Source organism: Moschus berezovskii, chromosome 9 (genome assembly GCF_049115385.1).
Source record: "Moschus berezovskii isolate FMDL1 chromosome 9, NW_MosBer_1.0, whole genome shotgun sequence".
In the NCBI taxonomy this organism is placed as follows: Eukaryota; Metazoa; Chordata; class Mammalia; order Artiodactyla; family Moschidae; genus Moschus; species Moschus berezovskii.
This window is the reverse complement of record NC_142468.1, coordinates 27642188-27665045: the sequence shown is the minus strand read 5'-3', so window position 1 is coordinate 27665045 and position 22858 is coordinate 27642188. Positions and strand designations below refer to the sequence as shown.

The 22858-nt window shown below is 38.2% G+C and overlaps 1 protein-coding gene across 1 annotated transcript in view; it reads right to left on the bottom strand.

Moving 5' to 3' along the window:
- Nucleotides 1-251: 251 nt before the first annotated feature.
- Nucleotides 252-22858, bottom strand: part of SGPP1 (sphingosine-1-phosphate phosphatase 1) — a 43188-nt gene continuing 20581 nt past the window's right edge. Inside the window, exons 2-3 of the mRNA XM_055436285.2 lie at nucleotides 10699-10788; nucleotides 252-2699 (exon numbers count right to left, since the gene is read on the bottom strand). Coding sequence (XP_055292260.2) covers nucleotides 2148-2699; nucleotides 10699-10788 — 642 coding nt within the window. The 3' untranslated portion in view covers nucleotides 252-2147. The remainder of the gene's footprint in view (nucleotides 2700-10698; nucleotides 10789-22858) is intronic.

The following is a 22858-nucleotide window of genomic DNA, read 5'->3' as shown; positions in this document are numbered from 1 at the left end:
CATAAGCTTTAAAAATAAAGTTATGAAACTTTTCACTGAAAATTCAATGTCAGAATGATCATATATAGAGCCCAAAGTCAGTATGAACCATAAAGAATTTCTTCAATGTCTTCCATTACTAAAAATAGTACTTACACTGAATGAAATGCTTCACAGGAAAAGACTGCTAGAATGAAAATACTAGATATATTTCATAAATTTCTACCAGGAAATACAGAAACAAATGCATAGAAGGCAAACAAAACACCCTCCAATCTTGAATTTGGCTTTTATTTTAAAATACATTTAGCATGGAACTACCATAGGACAGAAAATAATAAATCACAAAGAAATGGAACATTTTCAAATACTTTTAAGCTAGATATAAAAATTAATAAGATAGCATAGACCCAAATGATAGGAAATCGTCCCTAAAATTCAATTCAGTAAACACATTTTGAAAGAAAAGTTCTTTGCACAGTTTCCAACGTACCAGTATGTTCATAAGTGCCTTGGTTTTCTGTTAACTAATAGGTAATGGCTGTAAATTTAGTTACTTTACTTACAATTATCAGATGCATTATTGTCAAAAATTACCATGTCTTTAAATTCTCAATCAGAGTTATAAAAATATGAGCTCAAATAGTTATGTTGCCCAAAATAGAAACATCTTAAGTTGATATCTCCGGATAATCAGACAGATATTGCACTAAGTCAGTAATTCCATACCCGATGCTCATTTACATGGAAAGTTAATTCTCTTTATGAAAAACTTAATACAAATAAATTTAATGTTAACCTAATTACAGTTACACTTCAAAATATAAAGGCACGGACAGAATAAAGAATAGTTTAATATTTATACTCAAATTTTCCACTGTGAAAATAATAAAAGGTTGAAAAAAATAAGATCTAAAATTCTGATGCTTTTAAATTTTATAATTTACCATTAAGTAGCTACTAAATGGGTATTAAAAGTTAACACCGCTAAATCCAATCCCTTCTAAATAATTTAGAAAAATGGTTTGTTTATATATGAAACATGTGCATTGTCCCATCTATAAAGTTCAATTACATTTCCATTCATTGGAATTATCTACCTGTAGTATAAATGATCAAGACAATGTACAAAAAATATATCTTGTTCCTGTAACTTACAATGCACAGAAAAATACCTATAAAAATGGAAATATTTATCCATTTAGGTTCCCAATAAATTAGTGAGAAAATTTAGCCCGTTCCACGTTTCTTTCTAAACAAAGGCTAAAGAATCGAAGGTGGTTTACTTCTAGCCCTGTTAGCTTGACAGATATTTTTTTAAATATTTGTCTGATTATATGTAACTTAAGATAAAGTTAGTCTTATTTTTATATCACAGTATAACATGGCATTTCTTAATTCAGCAACAGAAAGGCACAATTAGCAAGCAATAAAATTCAGTACCTGACTTATTAAACTAATGTCCAGAACAACTGCAAATAAAATACATTCAACACAGTGCACAGAACTGGAAAACAAAAAAAAAAGGCATTAAAAAACGAATTTTTTGGAAAATTTGGTCCATTAAAAATGCCTCCTATGTTCAACATCATGGATAACATGAAAGATGATGGCAGTGTAAAAAGAGGCAGTAAATTAATATGTGGTATCATATGAATTCTGGTCTAGTAATTACGCAATTAGATTAGGAAATGGTTCCCATTGTAAATAAAAGTTAAATATATCAGTTAATAACATACCTGTATTAAATCCAAATACACAGGCACAACTCTTTGCATATTATTATTGATTTTATAATACACCCCCATGGTTCAAAAAACTTAGATATATTATTTTATATATAATATATATTAGATACATAATTTTATATTATGTTCCTTAATATATATTATATAATTTGAATCCGTAACAGCACAAAACTCTCCAAATATTACATGAACATTCCAAATGGTATTTATCATTTTCTCAATGTTGTAATAGCTCAGCTCACCTAAAACAATAACTGGATGTGCAGTGATAAAATGCACTGACTCTTAAGAATTTACTTAAATAATTATTTAAGTTAAATTCCTGCAAAAGCCTAACTCTGATTTGGCTTTTAACTAGAATATGGTTTTAGATATCAGTAACTGATACCCTCCTTTCTTATCATCAACAGCATTTCTCCATCAAGAGATACCAATAAAGAAAAATATGTAAGGAACCAAAAATGTGATAGAGAAACCAACCATTCCATAGGTAATATACCGATAAGGAAGTTCAACTTCCATGTGCTGCCTTGCTTTTCGAATATCATCACAAGGTATACTGAAGATTTTACAGGCTAAAGGAATAGTGATCCTTTTCATTATATCTCTGACGACTAGTACAAATAACATCCCTATGAATGTCCGCAATATGGCTTTTCCAAACAGAGTCATTGAAATGGGGTGCCTAGTTAAAGGTAATATATCCAGAGGAGGATCTAATAGTAGACCCATTTTATAGGTAAAATGAGATCCACATGCAATCCCTGCACCACTTCCCAGAATCTCAGCTGTGTCACCCCGGGATGTACTCCAGGTGTCAAGAGTGAAAGAAAAGATCCCCAAGGCTAAATGAAGCCCGATGATGATTAATGGAGCATATCTGTGAGTTTGGTTGAAGTTGTCAATCACGTCCACAAATGGATAGAAGATAACCAAGATTAAAATGGTATATAGGAATCCAGCAATAACATCCTGAGAAAAGAAAAAGCACAGTTGTTTAGTATAATATTTTTGTTTGGCATTTAAAGAAATAAGTATATATTTCACATTTCAAATGTTAACATACATTTTAAAATGTCACATTATTAAACTTTATATAATATATAGTAGGTACTAAAACCATTACACTAAAAAGATTTATTGATAATAATGATTATGTTTTTATAGTTCTGCCCTTCTGACCTCTAAGTTGTTCAAGGATCAACCAGACTTATTTTAAGATTTCATCTTCATGTATTTGATATAATAATTACACATCTAAACACATAATTATTTCCATGACTAAAGAGGATACAAAGCCTATTTTTTCTTAATTCACTAAACAAATACTTATTGAGTACCTACATGTGCCTGACACTATTTTAGGGGCTAAGCATATATTGCTTAAAAACTGAGAAGATACCTACTGCCATAGAGCTTACATTTTAGTGGGGATGACTGACAATAACCATGTAAGTAAAAAGTAGATAAATATTACCATTTCTGGTTGTTATAAAGAAACTAAAACAAGACAATGGGATAGGCCCTATTAAGAGTGATTAGGGAAACCTGTCTGAGGAGGTGACACTTGAGCAGAGATCTGATTCCAAAAAAGAGTCAGCCCTATCATTAGACCTAAGGAAAAAGTGTCCCAGGTAGAACAAAATAACCAAGTGCTAAGGTACTGAGGCAGAAAAGCACCTAGTGAGTTCAAGGAACTGAGAGAAATCCAGTGTGCCTCAAACAGTAAGAAAGAGAGATGTGACATGAGATCCAAGAGACAGGCAGAGGTCAAATCACGTAGGGAGGGCCCTTGTAGGTTAGGTAAGAACTTCACATTTTATTTCAAAAGCGACAGGAGGCCTAAAAGAAAGACTCCCAAATAGGAGTGTAATAAAATCTGATTGTTGTTTATAAAAGAACACTCCATCCATTGTGTGGAGAATAGATTATAGGGATAAAGTATGGAAGACAGGAGACCACTAGAGACACAAGTGAGAGGCTACTACAGTGACTCACTCTAGACGTGGTCCATATAAAGAGACATACTTTAAATCCATAAAGATGGATTTAGTAAAATATTGTAAAATTAGAGTTGGCTGTGAAGAAAGCTGATCGCCGAAGAATTGATGCTTTTGAACTGTGGTGCTGGAGAAGACTCTTGAGAGTCCCTTGGACTGCAAGGGGATCCAACCAGTCCATTCTAAAGGAGATCAATCCTGGGTGTTCATTGGAAGGACTGATGCTAAAGCTGAAACTGCAATACTTTGGCCACCTCATGCGACGAGTTGACTCACTGGAAAAGACTGATGCTGGGAAAGGTTGGGGGCGGGAGGAGAAGGGGACGACAGAGAATGAGATGGCTGGATGGCATCACCGACTCTGTGGACATGAGTTTGAGTGAAGTCCAGGAGTTGGTGATGGACAGGGAGGCCTGGCGTGCTGTGATTCATGGGGTCGCGGAGAGTCGGACATGACTGAGCGACTAAACTGAACTGAACTTCAACTTAGTGATGATCTGAATGTAAGAGAAAAGCAAAGGGGATCCAAAAGGACATCTAGTTTTATGTATGACAGAAGATGGTTTATTGGAGGAAATAAAGCTGTTATTAAAAGAATCTTCCTTTCCAAGTCATTCCTGACATGAACAAAACTATTCCAAAATTTTCACCTTAAAACAAACAAAACCAAACCCTGGGATTAGCTATCAATGAAAAATTTATCCAAAAAAATCACATACATCCACTGGCTCCACTTCTGCACTTCCTTATTTTTTCCTAAACTCATCACTGTATTGAAACCACTCTTTTCATAGATACTAGTGACCTTTATGCTGCCGAAAACAATGGTTACTTCTCAATAGCATTCAATACAGTTAAGCAACAGAGTAATGGCTTAATGTTTTTCTATCCTAAGATTTTTTATTGTTGTTATAATGTAACATTTAGTACACAGAAATCAGATAGGTAGAGTGTACCTGAAATTATAAAAAGTACTTTGAATCTGTTGGTATGCTGGTTAATAGTTCTGTCACACTGCATAAACCTGACTACTGACTGAACAGATACCTGTTTTGAGTAGGACTGACGTATATACATTCAGTTCAGTTCAGTTCAGTCGCTCAGTCGTGTCCGACTCTTTGCGACCCCATGAATCACAGCACGCCAGGCCTCCCTGTCCAACACCAACTCCCGGAGTTCACTCAAACCCACCTCCATTGAGTCGGTGATGCCATCCAGCCTTCTCATTCTCTGTCATCCCCTTCTCCTCCCGCCCCTAATCCCAGTGAGTCAGCTCTTCGCATGAGGTGGCCAAAGTATTGCAGTTTCAGCTTTAGCATCAGTCCTTCCAATGAACACCCAGGACTGATCTCCTTTAGAATGGACTGGTTGGATCTCCTTGCGGTACAAGGGACTCTCAAGAGTCTTCTCCAGCACCACAGTTCAAAAGCATCAATTCTTCGGCGCTCAGCTTTCTTCACAGTCCAACTCTCACATCCATACATGACCACTGGAAAAACCATAGCCTTGACGGATCTTTTTTTGGCAAAGTAATGTCTCTGCTTTTTAATATGCTATCCAGGTTGGCCATAACTTTCCTTCCAAGGAGTAAGCATCTTTTAATTTCATGACATGTGTAAAACAGACAGCTAGTGGGAAGCTGCCGTAGAGCACAGGGAGCTCAGGTCAGTGCTCTGTGATGACTTAGAGTGGTGGGATGGGTGGTGGGGTGGGAAGGACGCTCAAGAGGGAGGGGCTATATGTGTACTTACAGCTGATTTACTTTGCTGTACAGCAGAAACTAACACAACAGTGTAAAACAATTACACCCAATTAAAAATATAAATAAAAACTGTTTTATCACATATCTCCAAACAAAACATTACCAAGTGTTGCTTCTTTCTGAGCTTTATAAAAATGTTAGGCAATATGTAGTCTCCTCTGATTTGCTTTTCACACTTTACTCTTAAGATTCATTCATCATATGTGGTTTATAGGTCATTCACTTTCCCAAGTACGTAATATTTTGTTTGATTATATAACTTATTTATCTATTTTTCCCACTGATAGTCATTTAGGTTGTTTTCAGGTTTTGGATTAGTTCATTGGTTACGACTGAGCTTGAATGCTTTCTTAATTGGTATATACTCTTCAACCAACCAGGAATTTAAACAATGCTACTGTATTTTTCTTTTGATGTTCCCTGTATGGGTCTACAAAAGTTTCTCCAGGACATGTGCCTAGGAATGGAAAGGCAGAATCAAAGTATATGTGCATGTTCAATTTTATAAGCCAATAAAATAATCTCCAAAATGTTTACAGAAATTCAGGTTCCATCAGTTGTTGGTATTTCTTGATGTTTAATTTGCATTTCCGTGATTATTAATTATTTCATAAGTCCATGGGCTATTCCTTTTATATGCAAGATATATTTGTGTACTTTGGATTTTCTTTTTCTTGTTGATCAACATGATTTCTTTAGATATATATGACAGCAATTATATTTTTGGAAGTATATTTCAGTATTGACATAAAACATCCAATCTTGTTGTCCTCTACTTTTTTTGTATAGCTATATTCATTGGAAGGACTGATGCTAAAGCTGAAAGTGCAATACTTTGGCCACCTCATGTGACGAGTTGACTCACTGGAAAAGACTCTGATGCTGGGAAAGGTTGGGAGCGGGAGGAGAAGGGGATGACCGAGAATGAGATGGCTGAATGGCATCACCAGCTCAATGGACATAAGTTTGAGTGAACTCCGGGAGTTGGTGATGGACAGCGAGGCCTGGCGTGCTGTGATTCATGGGGTCGCGGAGAGTCGGACACGACTGAGCAACTGAACTGAACTGAACTGATGAATATTAAATTTAATTGCTGTAAGACTCCATACAAATCTGCCTCCTTTTCTAATTGTCATTAATTATTTATGATATTACCCTGGATAAAAAGGGCATATTTAATTTCCATGCTACAGAACTGATGTCCTGACTGAATTCAGGACATCAATACAGTGGCTGTCACTGTGATACCAATTTAATGTACACTGGTGGCTCAGAGGTTAAAGCGTCTGCCTCCAATGCGGGAGACCCGGGTTCTATCCCTGGGTCGGGAAGATCCCCTGGAGAAGGAAACGGTAACCCACTCCAGTATTCTTGTCTGGAGAATCCCATGGACGGAGAAGCCTGGTAGGCTACAGTCCACGGGGTTGCAAAGAGTCGGACACGACTGAGCGACTGAACGGAACGGAACGGAAAATGTGTAACTAAGTGATTTTAAGCATTATAGCACAAAATATGCAATAAAGAAAAGTTGTGTTAAAGGTAACAAAGAACTCAAAGTAGCAAATTTTCCAAAAAGAAAGCAAATAACTTTAGATACTTAAATTATAGATAACAAATCTGCTGTAAAAGTTAATAATTACACATATGAATGGAATATTCACAGTTACCAAATTTATGGTAGAGGATATCAAATACCATAAATTCAATAAAGATTTATCACATATCAAATCTGGAATTGCTTTTCATTTCTCTCAATCAGTATATAGAACTAGAGAGGCTAGTGATTGGCTGAGACTAGAATTCAAGACTTCTGTCTGCTCCTAGTGTTGTTTTTTTTTAAATTATAACATATTTCAGGTGTCCTGATTCTAATTCAACATGTCAGTGATGCTAACAGGGTTTCTAACAACAAAATATAATACTGGAATGCATCATTCTTCATTGTAAACAACAGGATGTATTTTGAAATTTTTATCTTCAAATTTAATACATGTTCTGTATAGAAAAACTAGAAAATATGGATAAATAACAAGTCATTATTACTCAGAAATAACTAATATTAAAACTCTTGGTGTTTACTGTTCTGGATCTTTCTCTATAACATGTTTTCAGGACTTTTGCTATTGTTTGATTAGTTTGATTCTTATATCTTGTTATAAAAATGGGGTTTGGAGGTACCTGCTACTTGAGGATCTCATAATACTTTTCTAAAAAAATTTCCACATATAGACAAACTTTTAGTACAATTTCAGGTATATTTAATTATAAAATACTCATAATTTTACTAATGTAGAAGTAAACTAGTAATCTGACAAGTACTTAGTCTGGTAATTTTTAAATGGCTTGTGTTTTAAGAAATTTTCAGAGCTAGGTTTGATAGAAAATAAAGGAAAAATGGAGGAAGTAACTCCTCTACTTTCCTGGAGATTAAGGAAATCTATTTAGGAAAGTGTGTGCATGCTCAGTTGCTCAGTCATGTCCAAGTCTTTCAACCCCATGGACTATAGCCGACTAGGCTCCTCTGTCCATGGAATTTTCCAGGCAAGAATACTGGAGTAGGTTGCCATTTCCTTCTTCAGGGAATCTTCCCAATTCCGGGACTAAACCCGTATCTTCTGCATTGGCAGGAGGATTCTTCACTACTGCACCATCTGGGAAGCTATTTAGTAAAGTAGGCATTAAAAATAAATTAAGTGTTGCTCTTTGTGTTGTAATAATAAAAACAAAGCATATGGGAAATAATGAAGTGTTCCTTATAAATTATTTAGACTACATTACTAGAACTTTCTTCTTAATGTTAATAAAGGTTGTAACACAGGAACATAATTTACAATGCTTGCAAGTCATCTGTGACTTTACTTTTGATAAAGAAAAACAACTTGTAAAAATACACATAATAAAATTGAGTAGCTAGTCAGAATAAAACTGATAAAGATATTCTATGGGATAGGGTGCTTTTGAATAATTAAATGACTATGGTTGGGGAATTCCCTGGTGATCCAGTGATAAAGACTCCATGCTTTCACTGCCCAGGCCCAGGTTCAATCCCTGGTCTGGGAACTAAGATCCTGCAAGTCACGCAGTATGGCCAAAAGAAAAAGAAAAAAAAAAAAAAGACTAGGTTATCAGACTTATAATTTAATAATACATCAGTATTATTTTTACTTCAGTTGATTCAAGAACAGATGATGTATCCAGTATCAAAAACATGAACCGAACTCAGCTTGAATAATCAATCCACTATGTATTTCCTTTGAACAACAGCATGTTTGAGATTATATATTCAATATAATAAGATTCTAATTCCTCTTTTATGATGATAATGAATCTAGAGATATTATCATTCTTAATTCATAATCTTTTGATAGTTTTTCAGGTTTGATATTAATTGGGAGTGGAAGGGAATAACTGTAATGAGGCACAGAGATGGAAAACATTTTCTTGTGACTAAGATTAGATTTGATATAAAAAGGTGATAACTGGTCTATTATAAAATTATTACAGACTGGTCAGAAAGATAAAATTACATGTAAATTCATAATTTGTATTAATATAAATAATTATAAAAAATAAAACACAAATAGTTTGCTTCCTAACATAGCATTTGGGACTTTCATAAATTTACTAGTGAAGGGGCAGCTGCTGGAGGTAAGTAATATGAAGAAGAAACAGAAATCCAGTATTTTTCAGCTATGAAATGAGATATTTTAATGAGTAGAAAATTCTAAAAGTGTTCATTTGTTAAGGACAAGAAAAATTTGATATAACCCTTTATAAATTTTTGGATTCTGTGAATTCATCCCTATCTCTCCATCTTTCTTCTGATTCTTTATCTATAATACATAATACCTTCACAGAGTGTTCTAAGAGACACCACACTATACACAAGGGTAGAGTTATTTTTCTCATATTGCTTGTGGTCTAGGGGGGATGACAGATAAATAAAAAAGCAACTGCAATTCAGCATAAGTGCTATGCCAGAATTATGCTCAAGATGTTCTGGGAGAAAGGCCACCTAACCAGTCTTGAGAAAGGAAAGATGGAGAAGGTACAAGGCTTTAGGAGATAATATTTTCTGGTGAGTCATGGACAATGGATTTGATAGTTAGGCAAAGAAAGTGAAAACAGCATTCCATGTGAAGGTTAAGGCATTCCTAACAATGTGAAGATAAACACCCTTCACATTTGAGCAAACATAGGTCATTCAATATGGCATATTTGTGTTTTGAACAGTAAACTACAATAGGAGGCTAAACACTGAACGAAGCAGTGTCACACTTGAAGTGGAGCTACTAATTAAGAAGCTGCTGCAGTACCCTAGTTAGAGATGGTGCAGGCCAGAATTAGGCAATGTCAATCAGATGAACAGGAAGGGAAATGAGTAGGTATAGCTGAAAGATACCGGAGAAGGCAATGGCAAGTCACTCCAGTACTCTTGCCTGGAAAATCCCATGGATGGAGGAGCTTGATAGGCTGCAGTCTGTGGGGTCGCTAAGGGTCAGACATGACTGAGTGACTTCACTTTCACTTTCACACACTGGAGAAGGAAATGGCAACCCACTCCAGTGTTCTTGCCTGGAGAATCCCAGGGACGGGGGAAGCCTGGTGGGCTTCCGTCTATGGGGTCGCACAGAGTTGGACACGACTGAAGTACTTAGCAGCAGCAGTAGCAGCAGCTGAAAGATACAGGGTTCTTGTGCCGCTGCTTTTGAAACTGAATTGCATTCTCAAAATAAAATATCTGATGTAAGCCCTAAAATACTGTTGGGAAAGAAGAAAACTAGAGTTTAATATTCAAAAACAAGTGGCACCAGGACAGTTTTTGTTCATCTAATTTCTATCCACTGGGTTTTCACTTTGAAGTAGAGCTCCTTGGTGTCTGTATTTACATTGTCAGCTTTGACTAAGCAGTAAGAGAGGCATAGAAGAAAATGAATAAGAAGATAAAAGTGAACCTGGAAGGAGGGAGAAATGTTATCCTGAATAATACTTGGTTCTTGTGATTGCTGGGAACTGTTTCTATGAAATATATATAACTACTTTAAAACTTCGCAAAACATCCTGTTGCTATTTTTGCAAGAAAAAAAGATTTACAATAACTACATTTTCTCACTTAAGTTTCCAGTAAGTTTAAAAATGATTAAAAATTATAAAATTGCATGTTGATTTTAGAAAAAACAAAGCAATTTGAACACAACATTTTCCTTACCAGAATGGAGTGCATTCCCATGTAAATTCTACTTATGCAAACTAGAGAACACCAGCAGGGAATAAGAATCAGTCCATATGTGAGAGGATACTGAAGGGGAAAAAAAAAGTAAAACTAGTTAGATAAATCAGGTTAAATATAAACAAGCAGATAAAAACTCAAGCAGAACAAGAAGTATGTGTGTTTACTTTCTGTTATATTTCCAGCACCTAAGCATGGCACATAGCGGACATTCAACAAATACTTTTGCGTGAATGAACAAATAAATCAAATCTAATGTTTCTACAGTCTTCATTGTGGGAACTGACTCATTTTTGCTTCTACAGTAAAGACTCAATCACTGGCCTGCTACAGAAGAACAACAAATAAAAGACATACTTTTACTAAAACTACAAAATGAAAGTGCCTCTGGAAAAGCACCTGACTCTGGCCCAGCTTCCTGCCATTGCTTCCCTGGGGAGGAGGCATCATCTCCCTCTCACTTCCATCACTGACTGCTGTTTGCCATTTCCCCATCTTCCTTCAGTGTTCAGTTCAGTTCAGTTCAGTTCAGTTCAGTCGCTCAGTCGTGTCCGACTCTCCGCGACCCCATGAATCAACATCATGTAATTTGTTGTCCATTAATAACTTCAAATAGCAACTATATTGCAAAAAATTTTGGTGGGATATTGGAAGCAGAAAGCCATAAGGAGGGAAAAAACTTAAAATGCAGATGACTTTTAGTATCAGTTGGGCTTCCCTGAGAGCTCAGTTGGTAAAGAATCTGCCTGCAATGCAGGAGACCCTGGTTCAATTCCTAGGTCAGGAAGATCTGCTGGAGAAGGGATAGGCTACCCACTCCAGTATTCTTGGGCTTCCTTGCGGCTCAGTTGGTAAAGAATCTGGCCACAATGCGGGAGACCTGGGTTCAATCCCTGGGTTGGGAAGATCCCCTGGAGAAGGGAAAGGGGGATCTTTCCCACTCCAGTATTCTGGCCTGGAGAATTCTAGGGACTGTATAGTCCATGGGGTCACAAAGAGGCGGACACGACTGAGCGACTTCCACTTTCACTTTATCAATAGCACACCTCTAGTACTAACTAGAGGTGACTTTGAAGCTCCTAATACTAGAGGGAAGAAGGAAATGGCTGATGGTTGGGCATGTCTTAAGTTTGTAAACGAAGAAGAGGGGGCACATTTGAGATAGTTTGTGCCTGATTACTTCAAATTTCCCAATGAAACTGAAGCCAAGATGGTTCAATTCACTAAGTATTCAAAGTGGTTCAATAAGAAGTGAGGTTAAAAGAAAGGAATTAAGTAATGCTGCAAGAATGGTCAAGATTTGGTACATAGTTGTTTTGATCTGAGGGGCTTCCCAGGTGGTGCTAGTGATAAAGAACTCGCCTGCCAGTACAGGAGACATAAGAGATGCAGCTTTGATCCCTGGATCAGGAAGATTCCCTGGAGGAGGACATGACGACCCACTTCCAGTATTCTTGCCTGGAGAATCCCATGGATAGAGGAGCATGACAGGCTACAGTTCATAAGGTCACAAAGAGTCGGACACAAATGAAGCAACTTAGCTCACTCACGCTGCATTTACTATGGCCCAAATATTTTTTCTTGAATGTCTAAATGACTTGATTTTGACAGCATCACACTCCTGTTCCCCTTTCACCATCTATTTTTTTTCTGTGTTTTCCACACGAGAAAACATTCCTCATTGTTCCTTAAGCATTAGTATAACTAAGGGTTCTGGCCTTAGTAGTTACCGGCAGTTTCACCTTTTCTTCTGCTTCAGCATGCTGAAGACCTATGCATGTCCCTGGATTAAGAACCATTTAGCCAGCCTCTGCACATATCTCCAACTTGAGATCCTTACGGAGTTAAACCCATTATAGCTCAAACCCTACTCGTCATCCTACCAACTAGACTTGTTCCTCCTCTCATGCTCCCTATTTCATTTTGAAGCATCATAATCTAAATAAGAAGTATGAATTATCCTTGATTTCTTCCTTATCGCTCATATTCAACCAATAATGAAGTCTTAATGATTTTACTTTCGGAATATTTCTTGATTCTGTCATCTCTTCACCCTACTTATATTGTCCTTTTCAGATCCTCACAGATCCTTTTCTAGGCTCCAGGTATTCCTTCAGATGTTTTCCGATAAGCATGAGGAACCTGGTTAATGATGCAGTCAGACACGTAATCCTGTAAGGAGGATAAGTGCCATGATAGAGGGAGTCTAAGGGGGGATGGACCTTTAAAGTCTCCCAAACTAGGATTCAAATTGTCTCAAAAGATGAGTAGGATTTAATCTTTACAGAAAAAAAGAGTACAGGGTAAAAATGATAAAGGACATTACAAACAGTAGGAGTGAATGAAGAAAGGTTTATGTCCAAGAAGTTGTAAGCAGTGAGGTTTTCTAGGATAATAAGCTTAAATTCTTACTGAGGAAAGACAACTTAATAATAAACATAAAATATGCAAATTGTATGATATGTAAATATATATACTTTATATAGAATATACAAATTATATAATAAAAAATAATAAGTACTATGGAGAAATAAAAAGGGAACAGGTGCTAAAACAGTCTCCTGGAGTTAGGAAATGGCAACTCACTCCAGTATTCTTGCCTGGAAAATTCCATGGACAGAGGAGCCTGGTGCGCACTAGTCCACAGGGTCACAGAGTCAGACACAACTGAGCCACTGAGTGTGCACACGCACACACACATACAGAGCTGAAACAGAAGCGTGCATCAAATATTCCTTGTTCTCTTCTTGCAATTAGACTGGGGCCATGTGCCTGGTTTTGACCAATGAACTGGAAAAAAAAGGTGACGTGTGCCACTTTTAATGAGCCTATGAATCATCCTGTGAATGCTCTCTGTCCTACAGGTGTGATATGAGAGGCTGTACGCTGAGGTGTATCACCAGATGGGCAAACTTCCCTCACCCCGGGTCTCTGAGGTTCTAAGTGGATCAGAGTTGTCTGCTAAACCATAATGGATATGAAGCACAGATGAGAAAGAAGCTTTTGTTGTTAAGCTGTTTTCAGGGTTAAATCACTAGTACAACATAACCACACTTATCATAATGAAAACAGTAATAGGATAAGGAGTATAGGAGTGTATGGGGGCAGGTTAAAGTTTTAGAAGATAGTCATCGTAGGCTTTATATTGACAAACTAAGATTTGAGGCAAGACTGGATGGAAGTGAATTGATCAACCAGATATCTGAGGAAAGAATATACATGAGGGAGTGGAAGCAGGAAGAACAGGCTCTAATGAGGAAACATGACAAACAAGGAGGCTTGTGTGGCCAGAACAGGTAGGAGGAGAGGTAAGAGAGGTCCTGGCAACCAGAGCAAGAAAAGTCTGAGAGGCCGCTATGAGAAATGGGACCTTGGGGAGCCATGCTGAAGGGTCCTGAGCAGAGCAGTGTCCAGGGACTGGACAGTAAGGGAGCAAGGGTGGAAGCAGGAAGGCCAGTTAGGAGACTGTTGCTGTATTCTAGGTGAAAGACCATAACGGTGGCTTCAGTCTCTGTAGCAGCTACTCAGGTCTTGTTAATTTTTTTTCCTTCACTAGCAAGGGAGGGTCAAAGAAGTAAAAACTACCACCACAACCACCATGCACGTCTCCTATGATTCTTTCTTCTTGCTCTTTTTTTACTTAGACCCCATAAAGAAGTAAAAAAGGTACAAAGTTATTAATGGGAATTCTCTGTACATAAGAGATAGAAGAAAAATTCATTATTGATTCTCAAAAGCTAGGACTGAAAGTAGGGGATAAGGAGCATTATTGAGCAGGAACAACGAAACTGAATTTAACTTAACTCAATCCACATTTGAAGGAAATCAGTCCTGCATATTCACTGGAAGGACTGATGCTGAAGCTGAGACTCCAGTACTTTGGCCACCTAATGCGAAGAACTGACTCACTTGAAAAGACCCTTTTGCTGGGAATGATTGAAGGCGGGAGGAGAAGGGGACAACAGAGGATGAGATGGTTGGATGGTATCACCGACTCAATGAACATGAGTCCATTTGAGGAAGCTCTGGGAGTTGGTGATGGGCAGGGAAGCCAGGCGTACTGCAGTCCATGGGGTCGCAAAGAGTTGGACATGACTGAGTGACTGAACTGAACTGAATCCACATTTAATCAGGTATACTATCTCCAAGGTATTTAAATGGGGGAGTGAGGAATGCAATCAAGCTAGATGCAGAGGCATTTCTCCCATTCCAGTGTACCTTTAGGGTAAGACAAAAACTTGGGAAAAGAACAAGTCATTTTTATTTTCACTGACTGGTTGATTTTTTTTAGCCATTAGTCTCCATCTTCAGAATATTTTCCCTACATTTTTTTTGTGGAAAGAAACATATTTGGGGGAAGACGTGATCCAGTTTTGATTACATGACTTTCACATTTACTCCCCAGAGAATAACAGAATTCTGTATAATTACAGTATCAAAGCAAAGAAGTATCAAGTAATCTTTTAACCAGATAAAAAAATACCACAGGTCTTAATGACAATAAAAACTAAACTAGATAAAACTAATACTCCTAAAGTGAGATTGTTTTGGGGGAGGAAGATGATGCATAATAACCAATTCATCTGGCAGATTTATTTAATATTTAAGAATATTCAAATTATAACTACCTTTTAATTTTATATTGAATTGTCTCTAAAATTAGGACTGCTGCTGCTGCTGCTAAGTCACATCAGTCGTGTCCAGGTCTGTGCGACCCCATAGACGGCAGCCCACTAGGCTCCCCCGTCCCTGGGATTCTCCAGGCAAGAACACTGGAGTGGGTTGCCATTGCCTTCTTCAATGCATGAAAGTGAAAAGTGAAAGGAAGTCGCTCAGTCGTGTCCGACTCTTAGCGACCCCATGGACTGTAGCCTACCAGGCTCCTCCGTCCATGGGATTTCCCAGGCAAGAGTGCTGGAGTGGGGTGCCATTGCCTTCTCCTACTAATATTTTAGGACTACTGTCCTCGATTAGATATAACTGGAAAGAAAACAGATTCATGTGGAATTATCCTTTCCTAAAAAGTGACAGAATTTATTAGAAATATATAAAATATACATAGACCACTCTTTTTCAGGCATCTTTTTTAGTTTCCCCCTTAATTCACAACTCAGTATCAATGAGCCCAATTCCCAATCTATGCTCACTCCCTTATTGATCTCATTCAGTCCCAACGACTTATATACAAGCTATACGTTCACGATTCAAATTTCCATCTCTAGCTGGGACATTTCTACTGAATCTCAGACTTCTGTATCCAACTGCTGATGTGATTAGTGTCTAAAAGGCATCTCCAGTGTAACAGGGCTAAATATGAAATCCCCAATTCCATCTCCACCTCTGACCAGCTTAAATTCCTATGGTTATCTCCTTCCCACTAAAAGACTTGCCCACAGTTTCATTCCTCAGGCCAAATAACTTGTTGTTAATCTTGGCTTCCCCATTCGTATCCATCATACAACTCATTAAAAGCGTCAGTTCAGTTCAGTTGCTCAGTCGTGTCTGACTCTGCGACCCCATGAATCATAGCACGCCAGGCCTCCTGGTCCATCACCAACTCCTGGAGTTTACTCAAACTCATGTCCACAGAGTCGGTGATGCCATCCAGCCATCTCATTCTCTGTCGTCCCCTTCTCCTCCCGCCCCCAACCTTTCCCAGCATTAGAGTCTTTTCCAGTGAGTCAACTCGTCGCATGAGGTGGCCAAAGTATTGCAGTTTCAGCTTTAGCATCAGTCCTTCCAATGAACACCCAGGATCGATCTCCCTTAGAATGGACTGGTTGGATCTCCTTGCGGTACAAGGGACTCTCAAGAGTCTTCTCCAACACCACAGTTCAAAAGCATCAATTCTTTCACGATCAGCCTTCTTCACAGTCCAACTCTCACATCCATACATGACCATGGGAAAAACCATAGCCTCAGTTACACCTTCAAAAATATATGTAGTTAATAATTATAATTCCCATGGTAACCACAAAGTTTCAAAAAATATACACATAAGAAAATAAGAAGGGAATAAAAATGGTACACTGTAAGAAAAACTCAAATGCAAAAGAAAGCAGTAATGTAGGAAATTATAAGCAAAAAGAGGCAAAAGACATACAAAAGCAAATAGCAAAATACCAAAAGTCACTCCTTACAGGTAATTCCTTTAGATAGAAATGATGTAAATTCTCCAATAAAAGGCAGAGATTGGATGCATAGATAAGGAAACAATGCTCCAACTCTATGTGGCCTAAGAGACTCACTTTGGATCTGAAGACACAATAGGTTGAAAGTGAACAAATGGGAAAACATTTCACACAAACAGTATCCAAAAGGGAAAGCTAAGTGTCTCTACTAAAATCAGACAAGATAGACTTCAAGTCAAAAATTGTTACCAAAGACAAAGGACAATATGCACTGATAAAAGGATCAACTCATTAAGAAGATGTAACAATTATAAACATATTTGCACCAAAGCCCCAAAACAACTGAAGCAAACAATAACAGAATTGGAGAACTAGTTCTACAGGCCAGTCTCATCAGCACTGAAAACCTGCTTTTCCACATAGCCTTTTTCCTAACACTTGGCAGATAATTTAAAGAACAGCCCACAGCCTCTTGATACTGACTCAGGACTATTGAAAGTTTAACATTTTTAATGCTGTGTAGTGTTCTGAAATGTGCAGACCAGTCAGCACTGTAAGAGAAGAATTTAATATTTTCCTTGCTCTGTGTAACATGGTTTCATTGGCTTTCAGTCTCACATCAATGCTGTCCACTATGGTTTCTTTTTTTTTTAACTGGTTATCATCTCATGAATCCACAAATTCAGCCACTTTCCCATGTTTTCCATAACTTCATCAGACACTACAAATACTACTTTTACATTTCCAGAGTGGCCTTACACACACATGGGTGAATTTCCTCCTCTCTTTTCTTGATGTACTATATTATTGATACATTAACATTGAACTCATGGACAAAAGAACTGTAACTGATGCCTAAATGAATCTTATCTCACACATGTATATTTTCTTTGTAAAGTAGATCACAGCCTTCTCGGGTTTAGGGACACCAAACAGCACTTTATACCAGAATACCAGATCACCTTACCTGCCCTCTTGAGAAATCTGTATGCAGGTCAAGAAGTAATAGTTAGAACTAGACATGGAACGACAGACTGGTTATAAATTGGGAAAGGAGTACATAAAGGCTGTATATTGTCACCCTGCTTATTTAACTTATATCCGGAGGATATCATGTGAAATGCCAGGCTGGATGAAGCACAAGCTGAAATCAAGACTGCCGGGAGAAATATCAATATGCAGATAACACCACCCTTAAGGCAGAAAGTGAAGAGGAACTAAAGAGCCTCTTGATGAAAGTAAAGAGGAGAGTGAAAAAGCTGGCTTAAAACTCAACATTCAAAAAATGAAGATCATGGCATCTGGGCCCATCACTTCATGGCAAATAGATGGGGAAACAATGGAAACAGTGACAGACTTTATTTTCTTGGGCTCCAAAATCACTGTAGATGGTGACTGTAGCCATGAAATTAAAAGACACTTGCTCCTTGGAAAAAAAGCTATGACCAACCTAGACAGCATATTAAAAAGCACAGACATAACTCTGCCAACAAAGTTCCATCCAGTGAAAGCTATGGTTTTTCCAGTAGTCATGTATGAAGGTGAGAGTTGGACTATAAAGAAAGCTGAGCGCTGAAGAATTGATGCTTTTGAACTGTGGTGTTGGAGAAGACTCTTGAGAGTCCCTTGGACTGTAAGGAGATCAAACCAGTCAATCCTAAAGGAAATCAGTCCTGAATATTCATTGGAAGGACTGATGCTGAAGCTGAAACTTCACTACTTTGGCTACCTGATGGGAAGAACTGACTCACTGGAAAAGACCGTGATGCTGGAAAAGATTAAGGGAAGGAGGAGAAGAGGACGACAGAGGATGAGATAGTTGGATGGCATCACCGACTCGATGCACATGCGTTTCAGCAAGCTTCAGGAGTTGGTGATGGGACAGGGAAGCCTGGCCTGCTGCAGTCCACGGGGTAGCAAAGAGTTGGACGTGACTGAGAAACGGAACTGAAACAGCACTGTAATTTGGGGACCATTCCCCGGTGGCTTAACTGGTAAAGAATCTGTGTGCAGTGCGGGAGACCTGGGTTCAATCCCTGGGATGGAAAGATCCCCTGGAGAAGGGAACAGATACCCACTCCAGTATTCTAGCCTGGAGAATTCCATGCACAAGCTACAGTCCATGGAAAAGCAAAGAGTGACTGAGTGACTTTCTTTAAACAGTAAAACCATCAACAAAAAGCACAAAAACTTGAAAAACACTGCACGGAACAGGGCAAAAAGGACTGTCTACAGTAAATAATAGCTGAAACAAGAAAGCAGATTGTTGCCTTGTTCATCCTTGCCTGGGAACATGTATGTCAGATGATTCAAATTTTTCACATTCTGCACATATCTGAATGTACTGATTCTTGGGTAACAAATTTTACTGCATGGGCTAAGTTTACAAACAATCCATGAATAATGAAGATCAACTATATGAAGAAATTAAACTACTCTTAAAGAACCATAGGCCAAATAAGAAATCACAGGGAAATTACAAAATAGGGACAAATAGAAATTAAACACAAGATAATACAAATCATGTAATACAATGAAAGCAGCACTCAGGGGGAAATGTACAGCAGTGGAGTCCTGCATTAAAACAAAAGAAACCATTCACAACTCTACAGTGAGGACTAGAAAAAGAAGAGCTAACTAAATGCAAAGTGAACAATAGAGGGAAGTAATAAAATAATGAGTGGAAAAATACGAAATACAGGATAGTAAAACAAGAGAATCAACAAAACTGAAAGTTGTTTCTTTAAAAAGAACAAGACTGACAAAACTACAGGCTGGCAGACAAAAAAAAAAAGAAGATGCAAATAACTAAAACCAGAAATCAAAGTGGAAACATTACTACTGATCTTACAGCAATAGAAAGGATTATAAGAGAAAACTATGAACAATTAATATGCTAACAAATTAAGATAAATTAACCTAGATGAAATTCACAAATTCCTAGAGAAACACAAATTACCAAAACTGACTCAAGAATAAATATAATCTAAACAAGTAAAGAAATTGAATCAGCAATCAAAAACCTCCGAAGAAAAACCTAAGTCCAAACAGTATCACTGGTGAATTCCACCAAACATTTATTTAAAGAAGATTCAGTGTCAATATTTCTCAAGTTCTTCCAAAAAACAGAAGCATAGAGATTACTTCCTCACATGCTATGAGGCTTTTATTACTCTGATACCAAAACCAGAAAACGACAGCACAAGAAAACTACAGACCACTAGCTTTGTGAATAAAGCAAAAATCTTCTACAAAGTATTAGCAAACAAAATCTAACAGCACATTAAAAGTATTACACACCATGATCAAATGGTTATTTATCTCAGAAATACAAGGGTGGTTCAACAAAAAAATCAGTGTCATACACCACATTAACAGAAGGAAGTAAAAACAAAGCAAAATAAACACATGATCATCTCAACGGATATAGAAAAAGCATTTGACAAAATTCAACACTCCCTCACAATAAAAGATCTCAAAAACTAGGAACAGAAGGGAATTTCCTTAACATGATATAGGGCACTTATGAAATATCCTCAGATACTATCATATTCAGTGGCTGAAAGGTCCCGCCCAGCGTGCCTGCCAAGATTAGGAACAAGACAAGGATGTCTACCTCTAACCACTGCTATCCAGCACTGCACTGCAGGTTCTAACCAGAGCAGTTAGGCCAGGAAAAGAAATGTTAAAATATCTAAATTAGGAGAAGTAAAACTATCTCTACAATTTGGGAGACCCGGGTTCGATCCCTGGGTCGGGAAGATCCTCTGGAGAAGGAAACGGCAACCCACTCCAGTACTCTTGCCAGGAAAATCTGATGGCCGGAGGAACGTGGTATGCTACAGTCCACGGGGTCGCAAAGAGTCGGACACGACTGAGCGACTTCACTTCACTTCAAAACTATCTCTGTTCACAAAGACAGGACCTTCAGTTCAGTTCAGTCGCTCAGTCGTGTCCGACTCTCCGCGAGTCCATGAATCACAGCACGCCAGGCCTCCCTGTCCATCACCAACTCCCGGAGTTCACTCAAACTCATGTCCACAGAGTCGGTGATGCCATCCAGCCATCTCATTCTCTGTCGTCCCCTTCTCCTCCCGCCCCCAACCTTTCCCAGCATCAGAGTCTTTTCCAGTGAGTCAACTCGTCGCATGAGGTGGCCAAAGTATTGCAGTTTCAGCTTTAGCATCAGTCCTTCCAGTGAACACACCAAGGACTGATCTCCTTTAGAATGGACTGGTTGGATCTCCTTGCAGTCCAAGGGACTCTCAAGAGTCTTCTCCAGCACCACAGTTCAAAAGCATCCATTCTTCGGCGATCAACTTTCTTTACATTCCAACTCTCACATCCATACATGACCACTGGAAAAACCACAGCCTTGACTAGACAGACCTTTGTTGGCAAAGTAATGTCTCTGCTTTTTAATATACTATCTACGTTGGTCATAACTTTCCTTCCCAACAGAAAATCCCAAAGAATCCACAAAAACTACTAGAGTTGAGAAATGAATTCAGCAAAGTTGCCAGGTACAAGATCAATGCACAAAAAAGTCTTATTTCTACACATCAGCGATAAGCAATCTAGAAAGGAAAGTAAGAAAACAGTTCAACTTATAACAGGACCCAAAAGAATAAAATACCTACAACACTTTACTGAAAGAAATGAACAACTCTTATCTTTGACACAGGCTACATTTATGCATTAAGATATATTCTGTATACATTCTATATATACATATATACTACAAATACTTATATGTACTTAAAATAATAGTATTTATTTTCACTATTGTCTAGTGTCTACATATGATAAGGCAGTCAATAAATACTTGTTGAATGAAGTAAACATAAGCCTTTAGCCACTTACAGTATCTCATTCAAGATAACCTGGGGTCAAAAGCCATGGTATCACTCAATTCCTGGCCCCAAACCTGGGCTGTGTCAAACTTTATTTCTAATAAGAGCATGTCTGGAATTCATCATGATAAACTGAAATCTGAAAATCCTGTTGAGTAAACTCAGGTTTACTGGTTCCAGATAGGAAAAGGAGTATGTCAAGGTTGTATATTGTCACCCTGCTTACTTAATCAATATGCAGAGTATATCATGTGAAATAGCAGGCTGGATGAAGCACAAGCTGGAATCAAGACTGCCGGGAGAAATATCAACAACCTCAGATATGCAGATGACACCAGCCTTATGGCAGAAAGCAAAAGTGAAGTGAAGTGAAGTGAAGTCGCTCAGTCGTGTCCGATTCTTTGCGACCCCATGGACTGTAGCCCACTAGGCTCCTCGGTCCATGGGATTCTCCAGGCAAGAATCCTGGAGTGGGTTGCCATTTCCTTCTCCAGGGGATCTTCCCGACCCAGGAATCAAACCCAGGTCTCCCGCATTTCAGGCAGATGCTTTAACCTCTGAGCCACCAGGGAAAGCAAAGAAGAACTAAAGAGCCTCTTGACGAGACTGAAAGAGAGTGAAAAAGCTGGCTTAAAACTCAACATTCAAAAAATCTGGTCCCATCAATCATGGCAAACAGGTGGGGAAACAGTGCCAGATTTTATTTTCTTGGGCTCCAAAATCACTGTAGATGGTGACTGCAGCCATGAAATTAAAAGACGCTTCTTACTTGGAAGAAAAGCTATGACCAACCTAGACAGCATATTAAAAAGCAGAGACATTACTTTGCCAACAAAGGTCCGTCTAGTCAAGGCTGTGGTTTTTCCAATAGTCATGTATGGATGCCCCACTCCAGTGGTACTCTTGCCTGGAAAATTCCATGGACGGAGGAGCCTGGGGCTGCAGTTCATGGGGTTGCTAAGAGTTGGACACGACTGAGCGACTTCACTTTCACTTTTCACTTTCACGCATTGAAGAAGGAAATGGAAACCCACTCCAGTGTTCTTGCCTGGAGAATCCCAGTGATGGGGGAGCCTGGTGGGCTGCTGTCTATGGGGTTGCACAGAGTCAGACATGACTGAAGCGACTTAGCAGCAGCAGCATGTATGGTTGTGA